The sequence below is a fragment of the Mustela erminea genome, chromosome 5, assembly GCF_009829155.1.
Source record: "Mustela erminea isolate mMusErm1 chromosome 5, mMusErm1.Pri, whole genome shotgun sequence".
Classification (NCBI taxonomy): domain Eukaryota; kingdom Metazoa; phylum Chordata; class Mammalia; order Carnivora; family Mustelidae; genus Mustela; species Mustela erminea.
The window spans coordinates 43,501,362-43,517,005 of NC_045618.1; the positions used below are offsets into that span (position 1 = coordinate 43,501,362).

Below are 15,644 nucleotides of genomic sequence, written 5' to 3' on the forward strand. Positions count from 1 at the left end.
CTCTTTCACCCCATGCCCAACTTGTACTCTCTCTGAAAAAAATTTTTTTAAAAAGAACATCCAATAAAAGTCAAGCAACTCAACTTAGGAAGGATTGAAATGATCTGTTCCTTCTGGAAAATCATTCCTTTAATTCATAGGAACAAGGCCCAGCAGTAGCAAATAACTTCTAGAATACTCATATACCCTGACCCAAAAACTGTACCTTGGGGAGCACAGGTGCTCTAAGAAAACAAGAGATGGGGGCACCCGGGTGGCTCAGTGGGTTAAAGCCTCTGCCTTCGGCTCAGGTCATGATCCCAGAGTCCTGGGATCGAGCCTCACGTTGGACTCTCTGCTCAGCGGGGAGCCTGCTTCCTCCTCTCTCTGTCTCTCTGCCTGCCTCTCTGCCTACTTGTGATCTCTGTCTGTCAAATAAATAAACAAAATCTTTAAAAAAAAAAAAAGAAAACAAGAGATGTTTGAGAAAGCATGTAGACAAGACTGTTCATTGAAGTCTCATTTATACTTAAATATAACCAGTGAGAAATAGGGAAACAAATTCTGATATATGCACAGAAGCTATTTAAAATTCTGAATAAATTATTCTATTGGCATAAAAATGAAACACTAATACATTTTTTACACTAATACATTTTTTAAAGGAAATAACAGCAAATTATAAAACCTTTTCTTGACTCCACATTCCTCCACCAGGCACTGCTCCATTTACCTGTTCTCCCCTTACATCCCCTCTCTCTCATTCCTATCAAGTTTCTACCTACATTCTCTCATAAACATTGTTTTTTAAATGACTTCCTTATTGCTAAATCCAAAAATGAACTTTCAGTTCCATGGTGACATAAGCCCTCTATAGCCCATCCTTCATGCTGATGACTAAAAATTCTAAAAATACAAAAATATCTACAATAAACTCTAAAAAGCAAAGTAGGCAGATGATGGAAATGAGTCAAAACTTGGAGGAGTGACCTTCACCAGAGTGAGCTTCCCATGTTTTATTTTGTTTTGTTTTTTACATGGTCTCCCTACCCCCTTCCCCCCCATAACTTTTCCCTCCTATTCTTGCCCGTGAGCATTCCTCTTCCTTTTAGCGTGGATATGCCCTATGGCCTGTTTCTAACCAACAGAATATGGCAAAGGTGACAAGGTGTATGTGATTATGTACATGAAACTGTGCGAGCTGTCTTGCTGGAGTCTCTCTCTCCCTTTGAAAAAACAAGTTGCCATATTGTGGGCTGCCTATGTCTGGAGGCCCATCTGGCAAGGAAATGATATGAAATTTAAGAGCTAAGCACAGCCTCTGGCCAACAGCCAGCAAGAAACTCAAGTTCTCCATTCCACAGAAAATCCACCAACAAAAGTAGATCTTTCATCGGTGACAATCCAAGTGAAACTACAGTCCCAGCCAACATCTTGAGGGCAATATTTTGAGACCATAAGCAGAGAACTCAGGTAAGCTATACCTGAACTTCTGACCCAGAGAAACTCTGAGATAATGATGTGTATTGCAGGGCGCCTGGGTGGCTCAGTGGGTTGAGCCTCTGCCTTTGCTCAGGTCATTATCTTGGGTCCTGGGATCGAGTCCAACATCAGGTTCTCTGCTCAGGAAGGAGCCTGCTTCACTCTCTCTGCCTGCTGCTCTGCCTACTTATGATCTCACTGCCAAAAAATAAATAAAATCTTAAATAAATAAATAAATGTGTATTGCTTTAAGCCACTGAGTTTATTATGCAGCCAGAGAAAACTACTTCACATGGCTGTACCCTGAGGCAGGCCTGAATCATGGAGCACTGCAGAGGCACAAGCAGCTGAATACCTGAAAGAAATTCTACAGTCTGGCCAAGGAATGAGAAAATGGAGTCCGTGTAAACCGGAGGGGACAAGGGACATGCTAGAGGGAGAAGAGTCAGAGAATGGTTATCTCTTAATTCTGTGTATGCACCTGCATGAATTTCAGTCTAACCCAAGCTGCCCATGTATAAAAGTAACCTAAAGGAAAGCAGCAAAGCTTTAGAGACCTGAAATGAGATATGAACCCACCTGCACAAGTCTCCAACAAATTCTTGTGCTATTCATGTGTAAAATGGACCTAAACCAACATACCAAAGGCAGAAAATATGGAATTGAGATTTGAACCAAGAACCACAGAATGCAAAACAAAACTAAAGATCATTAGGTTGTGTGCTAAGGCAAAATACCAACGTTTTGCAGAATATAAGAAGGACTCAGAGACAACATAATATCACAATGCCTAGGATATGATGCAGTTAAAAAAAAAAAAAAGATATGTGACCCATTTTCAAGGGAAAAGACAATTAACAGATGTCAACAATCAGATTACTTAGATGTTGAAACCAGCAGAGAATCAATGTTACCTTTGTTACATGATAGAAAGGGAAATTACTTGGAATTATCTTTGTCACATGATAGGAAGGGAAGGATACTTGAAATTACTAAAAAGATTGGAATTTTCAGCAGAGAAGTGGAAACTATAAAAAGGAACTCAGAAGGAGTTTTTGAACTAAAAAAAATTATCTAAAATAAAAATTAGGATGGGCTAATATTAAAATGGAGATGACAGAGAAAAGTATAAACTTGAAGGCATATCAACAGAAATTATCCATTTTAAAAAACAAAGAGTAAAAAGATTAATGAAAAAAATGGAACAATATCTCAGGAACTTGTGGTATATTGAAAGATCTCATGTATAAGTATATATTTACATACATGCATATAGATGTACATACTTGTGTGTATGTGTATGAAATTGAAGTTCAAGAAGGAAAGCAGAAAGAAATCTAGACCAGAAATTATTTGAACACAGGTCTGAATTACACAGGTGAACTTACACATGGACTTTTTAAAAATAAATATATGTATAATTCTGTCAATGTATTTTCTCTTCCCTATGATTTATTAACATTTTCTTTTCACTAGCTTACTTTATTATAAAAATATAGTATATAATATATATAACATAAAAGTATATATTAATTAACTGTCTATATTACCAGTAAGGCTTATGGTCAACAGTAGGCTATTATTAGTAGTTTAGTTTTGGGGGAGTCTAAAGTTATATGCAGATTTTTTACTATGCAATGGGTCCCTAACCCCTATATTGCTCAAGGGTCAAGTGTGTGTGTATGTGTGTGTGTGTGTGTGTGTGTGTGTTTGTGTGTGAATAAAATCAGAGTCCAAAAGGGTAAGAAGAAAGAAATTTGATCAAAAATTATTTGAAGAGGGGTGCCTAGGTGGTTCAGTCAGTTAAGTGTCTGACTCTTGATTTCAACTCAGGTCTTGATCTCAGGGTCCTGAGTTCAAGCCCAGTGTTGGACTCCATGCTGAAAGAGGAGCCTACTTAAAAAAAAAAAAAAAAAAATTATTTGAAAGAAATAATGGCTGAAATACCCCATATTTTGGTAAATATAATAGTCAATTCTCAGTCCCCAGCTCAGCTGACTAATCATGTTTCTGTCACAGTAGATCACTCCCTTTTTCTTTCCTCACTTCACTTTGAGGAGATTACAATCACAGAGCTTCCCAACTATACCTCTGGCAACTCCTCCATGGTCACCTTTGTTGGATCTCATCTCTGTGATCTATAACAAAGTAATTTGGGTCTTTGGAACACTTCTCTAGTTACTCTAATTTCTTTGGTGATCTCATTCAATGTCATGGTTTTAAATACCTTCTATGTGTTCGCCTCTCCCAAATTTATATATATAGCACAGATTTTTCTTCTAAACCACACATTCATGTATCTAAGATCCTACTCTGTTGCTCCACACATCATTGTCTAAAATATACCTAAAACTTAACAGGTCCCAAACTGGATTCCTGATCTCTCCATCTCACCCAAGCTTGTTCTATCCAGACTTCCCCATCTCTTTTCATGAAAATTGCATCTTTCCAACTGCAACAGGCCAAAATCTTTAAAGTCATCTCCAACTTCTCTCTTATAACCCATACCAGTTGGAAAATATTAGCTCCATGTTCAAAAATCATCCAGAATATGACCCTTTCTCTTCATTTCCATTGCAACTACTCTCAGCCAAGGTACAATTATTTCTCTTCAAATATTTCAGTAGCATCCTAACTGATCTCCCTATTTTCACCCTTGTTCTCCCTCTTACAACCTGTTTTCAAAAGAGCAGCCAGAATGCATTTTATTTTTTTTAATTAATTTTTTATTTTTTATAAACATATATTTTTATCCCCAGGGGTACAGGTCTGTGCAGAATGCATTTTAAAACTTAAGTTGGGTTATATCATTCTATTCTCCAAATGGCTCCGCAAATTCAGAGTAAAAGTCAAATTCACACAATTATTTTTAAGACTCTACAAGCTGGCACCTTCCCCAACTCCCAAAGTACCACTCTCACTACTCCACTATACTGTTCTGACCTCATTAACCACCACTCTCTTCTCTCTCACCACTCCCTTAGTTCTGTGAATGAACCCCCACCTCCAAACCTTCCAGCTTGCCATATTGTTTCTGCCTGGTATCTTTTTCCCTCAGATAACTTTCTGGTGACTCCCTCATCTTCTTCAGGTATTTGCTCAAATGTTTCCTTTTTAGTGAGGCTTTCCTGGACCATCCAATTTAAAATTGCAATCATCATCATCATCACCACCTAGCAAGTGAGATATTGCTTCTTTATATTCTGTTCTACTTTATTTTTATTTACGTTTTTATTATCCTTCTTCTGCCAGAATGTAAATGAGGGATTTTTGTCTGCTTGTTCACTTCTGTTTGCTAATGCAGATGATGATGATGATGATGATGATGATGATGATGATGATAATGAAGAAAATCACCTATTTAGTAATCATCATGTTCCAGGTATTCAGCAGCCCAAGTGCTTTACATGGATCATCATGCCCTTCTCACAGCAACCCTATACGATGTAGGTATTATGAATCAATCCTATTTTACAAATGAGGAAACTGAGGCACAAAGAGGTTAAATAGCCAGCCTAAGATCACACAAGTAGGCAAAGCTGACTCCAGAGTCCATGCTCTTCACCATGATGCTAGTAAAACAGGTTCTCAACAAGTACTTACTAAGTAAATGAATGAACAGGTAAGTGCTTTAGTCCCATTTAAAAACAAGATTATGTGCCTGGAGATCTATGAATATAAAAAAAAAACCTAAGAGAATATACAAAAAAATATTAATGGTAGGTATCTTTAGTGTGAGATAATAGGTGTTTCTATTTTCTTTCTTTGTATATCTCTATTTCCTAACTTTTCTATCGTGAGTTGTATTGCACTTAAAATTTATTTTTTTAATTACCAAAGAAGTCATGTTACAGAATAATAGGATTGAGATGGAATGATGTGGACAAGGTAGAATATGCCAAATGGGATAAATCAGCATAACCTATGAAATAAAAATTGATTCTAATTATGGGCAAAAAGAAGAAGGGAAAGAGGAAAGAAGAGAAGGAAAAGGAAACAAAGCAAAGATAAAGTGAAAGGTTGGGGGATAAAAAGCATATGTCAGTTAGTACTTAAGCAAGGGAGAAAAATTGGAAGACTGTATGTCAAAATATTAACAGCAGCATTCTATGTTGCTAGGATTACAGACAACTTTTATTTACTTCCTTTGGGGGGGTTCAGATTCTTTTATAAAATTTAAAATTTTTTTCTTTTTCATGTTAGTGGGATTTTTTCCCCAATATGCCAATTTTTTTCTCCTGAGACTAAACGAAGGCATGGAAAATCAACCTTTATTATTACTTGAACAAGTCCCATGAAGCTAAAGATTTCTTGATCTCAAGTTTAAAAGAGTAGTAGTAACATGCTTAAAACATACAATTAGCTCATCAAAATAATTACCTCAACTTGTGCTTGTTGCCTTGCTAAAATGATGTTAAAAACATCTAGAGTCTTCTCCAAATCCTATAAAACAAAGAGACACTTGTAAACAAGAAAAATGGCATTAGATTAAAAAAATATTTTATTCTAGGATTTCTAGGCTTGTTCAGTCTGTGAACAAACAGTAACTGTGATCTAATAAAAGGATAATTTGAATGTACACTCAGCTTTATACTTTGTTTTTGCAATAATGGAAATAAGTTTTCTAAGAAAGCAAATCTTCAATAAATACAATATAAAAACAGGAATTTAATGACACCATTATAGAAACAAGAATATTTAGGAGGATGGCTTGTTTTAGGTATTATCCTTATGGTTTGTATTAACTCACTTTTTTTCATACTATTTTATACCATTGTACTAAAGGCATAAACAAAGAATTTAAAGAATGAAACACAGAGTTTAAGAAAGAAAAACATAAAACACAGAATTTAAGAATGAAAAATTCTATAAATCAACAACTATGTTTAAGTAGAAACCGATTTGGGTAATTTTTATAAAAATAAATAAAAACCTAAACATGTATTAGGTGACCTATGTATGAAGTAATCTATGTGCTAGTTCATGAAATTCTCACAGCTCTGTAAAACAAATATTGTTTCCATTTTATACATGTTCTCTGATGAGAACATCAGATCTGAGAGGCTAAGAAACTTGATGCTTTTTCTAATATATAATATTAGCAATTCTCATATTATTTCAGAATAATAGGAATGCAATTAATTCTTCATATTATGAATTTATGACAGAAATGGTTATATAATCAAGACCAGACGACACTGAGCAAATTATATACTATGGGGTATTTTTCTGTATTTAATAGGGGTTCCTATTTTGAGGAATATAAGAGCTGTTTTTTTATATATAATACTTGGAACTCTGAAAAAAAGCCACTAACAAAACTAATAACATACATCTAGCTAATAATAAACATATATTTGAATAACTCTGACACTGATTTTATAAACATTATCGTAAAAACCAAATGCATTTCTCCAAATAGTTTCTTGTATTCTAGTATCTTTTTCTGATACTAGGATGTGAAGGAAATATTTGTTTAAAGAAAAAAAACTGAAAAAATACTCTGCATTTTCCCATAAAATTATCTCAAAAAGAAATCAGTTTTATTCTTTCTCTTTTTTTATTATGTTATGTTAGTCGCCATACAGTATATCATTAGTTTTTGATGTAGTGTTTCATGATTCATTGTTTGCAATGTAATACCCAGTGCTCCGTGCAATCCATGCCCTATATTCTTTCTAAAATTATATTTTAATTCAAATTATTTTAGGAAAACTTAAAGGATGATTTAACAAAGAATAGTTTTCATCAATATATATGAGTTATACCTGAATTTGTTTCTGTATTTCTTCTGGGACTTTAGTCTGGGTTAGCTTGCTTTTGTAGGCACTTTTATAACTCTTGAGCAACTGCCTGTGTTTTTTTATGTTACTCCATGACCACATCTGTGTATACCTTCTTATATGAACTTCAAGAACAGAATCAATTGCATATTTCCACCTGCAAATCAAATTTTGTTAATGCACATTTGAAAACAAAGGTTTAAGAAGCAGCAGGAAAATGGCTTTTACTTTTTAGATCTATGTTGTTACATTTTTTGTTCTTATTAACTGTTCTCCTCTAAGAGCCCAGTAATTAACATTTCAATTCCCCAGTACAATTCTCCAGCTTAAACAAATTGCAAAATGAGCTAATTACTCCAGTAAGAGGGTATGTCAAAGCAAAATCATAAAGACACAAAATGACATGTTATGCAAAATTAATACTATCTCAATATGGTTGTAACGCTGAGCCCATGTGGTGACTAAAGAGCACTAAGACCAAAACGTGATTAAAGTCTTAATGCTAAGCTGAGAATTCGAGAACAGTCTAAAAGCAAGATCACAAGAGAATGTATATACGAAAAAAGTAACAAAGACATAATATATAAGATATCCCTCTCATGTCTATCAAGAAAAAAAAGAGTAGCTTCATTACATGGCTTTAAAGGTCTCTTAAATCTGAGAGTTCCTAACTATATGTTTCTCATTTTAAAAAAAAAGAGTCTAACTTACCATTGTCGACCATTGGTATGAAGTGGTAAATAAGGCTTATATTTCCTATAAGGGGCATTTCTAACCATATAATCCACTGACTCCAAAAGGTCAATCATGCTTAAGTACTATTAAAACAAAAAAATAGTTATATTTATTACATTGAACACAGAGATAAACACCAAATTTTAGTATATTTTCAGTATAGTAAAACTCTAACTTCCCTGAACAATGAATATCATCGTTGCCTGCCTATTAATATCATATTTCATCAAATTTAAGATGACATTCATTATAAGTTGTAACATAATTTTTAAGTTCTACTACAAAAAGAAAAAAGTGCTGTCAAATAAACAGCTGTACCATCAATAGTAATATATCCTATTTTCAAACACGTTACAGTGTGCAATAAATGCCCACTGAAACAACACACATGCTATTTGCAACTAGGGACTAGAATATGGTTGTTTCTAAAACTACATATTCTCCATTAGACCATCATTTCAGTATGGACTATCTATGAGCTGATTTGCAAACCGCTCCAGAAAATCATTACATAACTAAAGCAAGATAAAGCTATCTAATTGCCCATCTTACCATCAATAGAACTCTGCATGCGCCTGGTAAACCGCTCAAATGGAGGGAAACACATACACACACACATACACACACACAGGACTGTAGATAAGGTAAAGAGAAGAGCAAATCTAGCTTCTTCCTTTTGGTTTTTCTTAATGCACTACTACCTAATGGTTACAGTGTGGTTATTCACCACTTAAAATATGGGTTGTCTGAACTTAAATGTATTTTAAGTTTAAAATAAACTTAAAATAAAATTTTAAGTTTAAACTCTTAATCTCACAAAACAAACTGAGGGTTGCTTGGGGGAGGGGGTTTGGGAGAAGGGGGTGGGATTATGAACACTGGGGAGGGTATGTGCTTTGGTGAGTGCTGTGAAGTGTGTAAACCTGGTGATTCACAGACCTGTACCCCTGGGGATAAAAATATATGTTTATAAAAAATAAAAAATTTAAAAAAAAAAAAGTATTTTAAGTTTAAAATATAAAAAATGTATTTTAAGTTTAAAAATAGGTTTCAAAGACTTTTTCTTAGGAAAAAGAAAAAGATGTAAAATAGCTTAACAATTTTTTACAATGATTACATACTGAAATTATTATATTTTGGAAATGTTAGCTTACATAAAATGTTATTTTATTAATTAATTTCATCTTTTCTTTTTACTTTGCTAATGTGGCTACTAGAAAATTTAAAATTACAAAAACAAACCGCATTATAGTAATATTTCCTTATCCTCAGGGAATATGTTCTACGACCCCCAGTGGATGCCTGAAACCATGGATAGTACTGAACCCTACATATGATATATTTTTCCTACACATATATATACTTATGACAAAGTTTAAATTATAAATTAGGCACAGTAAGAGATTAACAACAATAACTAGTAATAAAATAGAACTAACAATATACTGTAATAAAAGTTATGTGAATGTGGTGTGCATTTCTCTCTCAAAATATCCTATTGTACTGCATTCATCCTTCTTCTTCTTGTGATAAAACACCTAATGGTGAGATAAAATGAGGTGAATGATGTAGGCACAGTGACACAGTGTTAGGCCACTACTGACCTTCTGACCATACATCAGAAAGAAGATCATCTGCTTCCAGACCACAGTTGACCCATGTAACCAAAACCAAGGAAAAGGAAACCACAGAGAAGGGGAACCACTGTGTATTCTTATTGGGCTGCACTGAGCTAAAAGCTCATTTAACTAAATCCCTTCTCCTTCTTTTACTTCCAGTTCTCCATCTGTTATCTAAACTCCCAGGGCATATAATAAGAATGAGAAACAAATCACATTAAAATCTTCCATCAATTGCAAATTAAATGGAAATAATGTCATTTGCTATAATTTGGTAAGATTCTCCATCAATAAGGAAAAGACCAGATAAAATGAAGTAAATGATTTCTTAAATTTAGTATTTATTTTCTTAAAAATATATATACACGTATACATATACATACATATATGTGTGTGTTTGTGTATATTTTTATATAAATAGAATAGAAATGTAAATATATAAAAGAACCACTAGAGTATAAGACCAGATAAAATGAAGGAAATGATTTCTTAAATTTAGTATTTATTTTCTTAAAAATATATATACACCTATACACATACATACATATATGAGTGTGTTGTGTATATATATATATAAATAGAATAGAAATGTAAGTATATAAAAGAACCACTAGAGTACTGGAGAAGGAATAATCACAAAGGACAAAAGCAGTTGAGATCAAAGCTAATCAAAACCAGAAATGACCACCTGAATCTTACCTGAGGTTTGGTCAACTCAATGGCAATGTTCTGTACTTCTATGTTCCAATCAAGTTTGGGTGTTTTGAGCTCTGTTTCCGCATAAGGATTCATGTAGAGCTTTGCAGAAGCCGATATTGGCTGGAAAACTTACATCACAAGGGAAGACATAGATATGTTTATATGCCTTTACATATGAACAACTGTATATAATTATGAGAACACTGTTACAGTGAAAGTATAGAAAAGTAATTTTAAAAAATGCAAAAAATGTAAAAAATCACTACCAAAAAATATTCAAGCAACTACTCATCTGTGTAATATGAACTGCAAGTTAAAGTGGAATCTCCAAGGATGAAATTGGAGTCCTACACCTCTAAGTAAAAATGTACAAAAGTAATAGACAATCTACTCTTACTTATTCAGTCTGTGTAAAATCAGGCTTCTCTTACTTACTACAAGACATTTAATCACTTTAGTATTCATTAAAAATATTAACACAAGGTAGGAAACAAAATTTGATTAATTTGTCTTATTTACTCATTGGCAGAACTTAGGAACAGAATCACAAATTAAATTTAGGAACAGAATCACAAATTATATACATATTACCAAGAAAAAAGTCCTTACCATTTCACAATTTTTCAAAACAACCATTACATATATAATCTTAGAATCAAGCCAAAAAATATTCTTGAAGTTAAAAACTAGCATGAAAAGGTGTATTAGGTAAGGTGACAAACAAGGCAAAGTAATACAATACATTTAACTGTGAATAGCATTAAAATTAGATAAACTGTGATATCTTACATTATTTATAATTGCATAAGATTGTATAAAATTTTTAACTTATTTAGAGGTTTTTATAAGTGGAGGATACCACTTATAAATGAAGTTGTAGATTCTTCTGAGCTAGTTCTTTCACAAATGAAAATAAATACTTCTCTGTTTTCATCTGAAAACATCATCACTAAATACATGTATGAACATAAAAAGAAAGTGCCAACTCTTACATAAAGGCAGTCAGCTATAAAAGAATATGAAGAAAACAACAGTGAACCAGAGTAATACGGAATATGGAAGAAGATGGGCATGAAAGCTGAAGAAACATAAAGGGGTATACTCAATCAAAAAAAAAAAAAATAGCCTCTTTCAGAAAGGATGAATACTCAACTTTTGTAGCAACATGGACGAGACTGGAAGAGATTATGCTGAGTGAAATAAGTCAAGTAAAGAGAGTCAATTATCATATGGTTTCACTTATTTGTGGAGCATAACAAATAGCATGGAGGAAAAGGGGAGATGGAGAAGAGAAGGGAGTTGAGGGAAATTGGAAGGCGAGATGAACCATGAGAGACTATGGACTTTGAAAAACAACCTGAGAGTTTTGAAGGGGGGGGGGGGAGGCTGGAGGAGCCAGGTGGTGGATATTAAGGAGGGCACGTGCATGGAGCACTGGGTGTGGTGCATAAACAATGAATACTGTTATGCTGGAAAGAAATTTAAAAAAAAAAAAGAAAAAGAAAATTCTCACATATAAAATGAAAAAAAAAAAATAGCCTCTTTGGAATGAAACTAAAATGGAGAAAATAGATGGCACAAATAAATAGTCTGCTTTGTTAGCAGTCTATTTAAAAATAAGTAAAGATGAGGATACCAAGAATTAGAAAAGCCACTTGGAAAAATCTCTCGAGTGGTTGGTTTGTCATAACATTCTAATAGTGACATGGCAAGGTTGACTTGAATACCAAAATCTCAGGGATTTAGTTATTAAAAAAAGGAAAGAAAACCTAATTCCTAAAACAAAGGTGATAACAAGAAGGAAACATGGAGGTCAAGGTTGTTTAGCTGTTGGGAGTAAACTACAACACTACTACCCTCTTCTCTTATTCTCCAGTGGCGTATGTGTCATAATCTATTCCTTAACAATTTGTTATAATCCAAAACTAAAACTTTATTTAAAACTAAATACATTATTATAAAACTAAAATATATAAAACTAATTATAAAACTAAAATATATTATAAAACTAAGATAAAAACTTTATAAAACTAAAATATAAAATTCTTCCTCTTTGTCAAAGTAACCTTACCAGAAAAAGTATATTGAGACAGAGTATTTAATCCTATGCTTCCTATAACATGAAATAAACTTTTACCACTACTTACTGTATTGATGATTTACAGGTATATTGCTACTTCTAAGAATTCCACTTTTCAGCTGATCCTAAACAGAAAATTGAAGATGAGAATGAAAAAAAATGCACACATGTTCAGCTACACATATGGTTCTTAAAGCTATATCTGTATTCTCTTCTTTGTAATTAGTAGTCCATAAGAAAAATACAATGAGCATTTTATTCTGAAGAATAAAATATAGAAGTAGATCATTTTTAAAAATTCTAAAATATCTAAAAGTTTTATCACATCCTGTTCCCCTCTGACTTAAAAACAAAAACTGCAGCACCTGGGTGGCTCAGTTGGCTAAGTGGCCAACTTTTGATTTTGGCTCTGGTCAGTGGGATTCTCTCTCCCTCAATCCCTCGCCCCATGCACTTGCACAGGCTCTCTTAGCCTCTCCCTCAAAAAAAATAAGTAAATCTTTAAAAATAAAAAAAGAACTAAACATCCATGAATTAGGATTTCAAACACTTTCTAGAAAAAGGCAAATTATTTGTTACAATATCTTTCTGAGCAATAAGAGAAAGAATCTTGAATTAATTCAAGTCCAGAAAATTCAACTCTTCCTTTTTCCTCTAAGTATATAAAAATGACTAAGATTAACTTAGCACACTGAAGTTTTGAATTAGCCTTTCACTGTTGAGGAAATCATCATCACAAATGCTTAAAATATTTTCTAAGATCAATTATACTTTAAAAGAAAATTTCCTAAGGATATATTCTTTATATCTCAAAAGTACCATCTTTCTCTATAATACTCTATAAGTAATCATTCTTATATGAAACGCAACGTAATGCCATCAAAATGAGAGCATAAAACCACAAGAGCAGTTTTAGTTTAATAGTATAGGTTATTACCTCACTGTGTAGTAAATGATTTCACAAAGATCTTCAAATTCATAAGTGCTTTTTATTTAGTTTTTTAAATAGTTCCCTCCAGAAGTTTAGATGCAGATTTTTTTTAAAGATTTATTTATTTACTCATTTGAGAGCGATACAGAGACAGAGAGAGCACAAGCAGGGGAGAGGCAAAGGGAAAGGGAGAAGCAGACTCCCCACTGAGCTAAGAGCCCCACATGGGGCTTGATTCCAGGACCTGGAGATCATGACCTGAGCTGAAGGCAGACACTCAACCATCTGTGCCACCCAGGCTTCCCCATAAGTGCTTTTTTAAAGAGTGCATTTGGGGGCACCTGGGTGGCTCAGTTAATTAAGCATCTGCCTTTGGCTCATCCCTCTACCCCTGACACTCCTCCCTGCTCATGCTCCTGCTCTCATACTCTCTCTCTTAAATGAATAAATTAAAAAAAAAAAAAATCTTAAAAAATTTTTTTTTTTTTTTTTAGGTAAAAAGGAGTGGATTCCAAGAGCTGTTTCACAATTCTCATTTGGTTAAATATAACTTAAACAAAAAATATACCCTGTGCTCATTAAAGACCTCTTAAGTTAAAAAAATTTAGGGAGTAGAGTTAGCTCTTCCAGTTATAAATTGAAATTACCAAGATCTGTTCCTTTGATCCCTGGTAAGACATGTTGCAGTTTACATTCCAGTAGGCGCTAAGACTATCAAGTCGTATAAGCTATAAAAGAAAAATAAAAGAAGTCAAGCAACTGACACATAAAAATTATGAATCAGTATTAAAAGATTATTCTCACATTCACCCTAGAATTATTCAATTGCCATTTTGAAATTTTAAAAAAATTTTTTTAAATTTTTTATAAACATACAATGTATTATTAGCCCCAGGTGTACAGGTTTACACACTTCACAGCACTCACCATAGTACATACCCTCCCCCCATTTTGAACTTTTAAAGGAAAAAAAATAGAGCAAAAATGGGAAAAAAACAAGCATGTTATTCATGGACTTTATTATTAATCTTAGCATTTGGTAAATTGTGCTTCCAGCAACACTATCTAAGGAGATTAATTCATTAAATTATCAAATATTTACTCTTTAACAGACTTGTTACATGTAACATGTAACAACTAACAGAATTTACTCTTTAACAGACTTGTACATGTTTTGCTGAATAAGAAAGACATGATTCCTCCAGTAGATATGAATGACTGTTTAGAAAGAGGGGCGAGGGGAGGGGATTCTAGAACAGTAAGGTGGGAAAGCAACAGCAACATACTAGACAACCCTCTTGAAAAATTCACAATGTTTATTAGCATATTTAAATTATTGTGAAGTCCTGTGATTACAGCTTAACTATGTACAGTTTAGTACTTTGGTAAGTAATCTTGACCAGGGAATATTTTTTCTACAAATCTAATATCTCAATTACCTAATGCTCCATAAAATACAACTTGGGAAATATTAATTTTATCTGATTTTTTTTGCTAGGTGAAGAATCTAAACATCAGAAAAGGTAAGTGATTACAGAGGGTCACAAAGTAAGTAGCAGAGCCCAAACTAGACCTTACAATTTTAACTCATACTCCAGTTGCACATTGTTTGTACCTAGAAAAATAACAAGAAATTCTTAATCCAGTATAATACCTTGTATATAATTTTTTCTGCTTCATTTAATATGCATGGAGTCCAGTGTTCATTTGCAGTCTAAAAGAAAAAAGTAACTGTGAAACGAAGTATATATATCATAAAACAGTACTCTAATATTTATAAACTATAACAAAATAACTTAGATAAAAGAAATGACACCTAATTAACCATGAGCTAAACTGTGAGCTGTTTCCTTCCCTGTCTATATGACAAAATCAAAGGAACAGTGAAAATAGAATTGAGGAGGTTCTAATTTCTTTCTTTTTTTTTTTATTGTATTATGTTAGTCACCATATAGTACATCATTAGTTTTTCATGTAGTGTTCCAAGATTCATTGTCTACGTATAACACCCAGTGCTCCATGCAAAACAGGCTCTCCTTAATACCGACCACCAGGCTCACTCATTCCCCAAATCCCCCAACCCCAAAACCCTCAGTCTGTTTCTCGGAGTCCACAGTTCCTCATAGTTCATCTCCCCCTCCGATTCCCCGCCTTCACTTTTCCTTTCCTTCTCCTAATGTCCTCCATGTTATTCCTTATGTTCCACAAGTGAAACCATATGATAATGGACTTTCTCTGCTTGACTTATTTCACTCAGCATAATCTCCTCCAGTCATATCCATGTTGATGCAAAAGTTGGGTATTCATCCTTTCTGAAGGCTAAGTAATATTCCATT

General features: G+C 33.4%; 1 protein-coding gene across 4 annotated transcripts in view; it reads right to left on the minus strand.

The window, feature by feature from the left end:
* Positions 1-15,644, minus strand: part of VPS13C (vacuolar protein sorting 13 homolog C) — a 188,236-nt gene that overhangs the window by 133,751 nt on the left and 38,841 nt on the right. For 3 of the 4 annotated variants that reach the window (XM_032342736.1, XM_032342735.1, XM_032342738.1), the window contains 7 exons: positions 14,963-15,022; positions 13,956-14,036; positions 12,445-12,502; positions 10,298-10,425; positions 7,956-8,062; positions 7,230-7,401; positions 5,842-5,904 (listed from right to left, as the gene is read on the minus strand). In XM_032342736.1, coding sequence (XP_032198627.1) covers positions 5,842-5,904; positions 7,230-7,401; positions 7,956-8,062; positions 10,298-10,425; positions 12,445-12,502; positions 13,956-14,036; positions 14,963-15,022 — 669 coding nt within the window. Of the gene's footprint in view, positions 1-2,040; positions 2,090-5,841; positions 5,905-7,229; positions 7,402-7,955; positions 8,063-10,297; positions 10,426-12,444; positions 12,503-13,955; positions 14,037-14,962; positions 15,023-15,644 lie in introns of those variants that run through there. The other variant, XM_032342739.1, reaches the window with a different exon arrangement.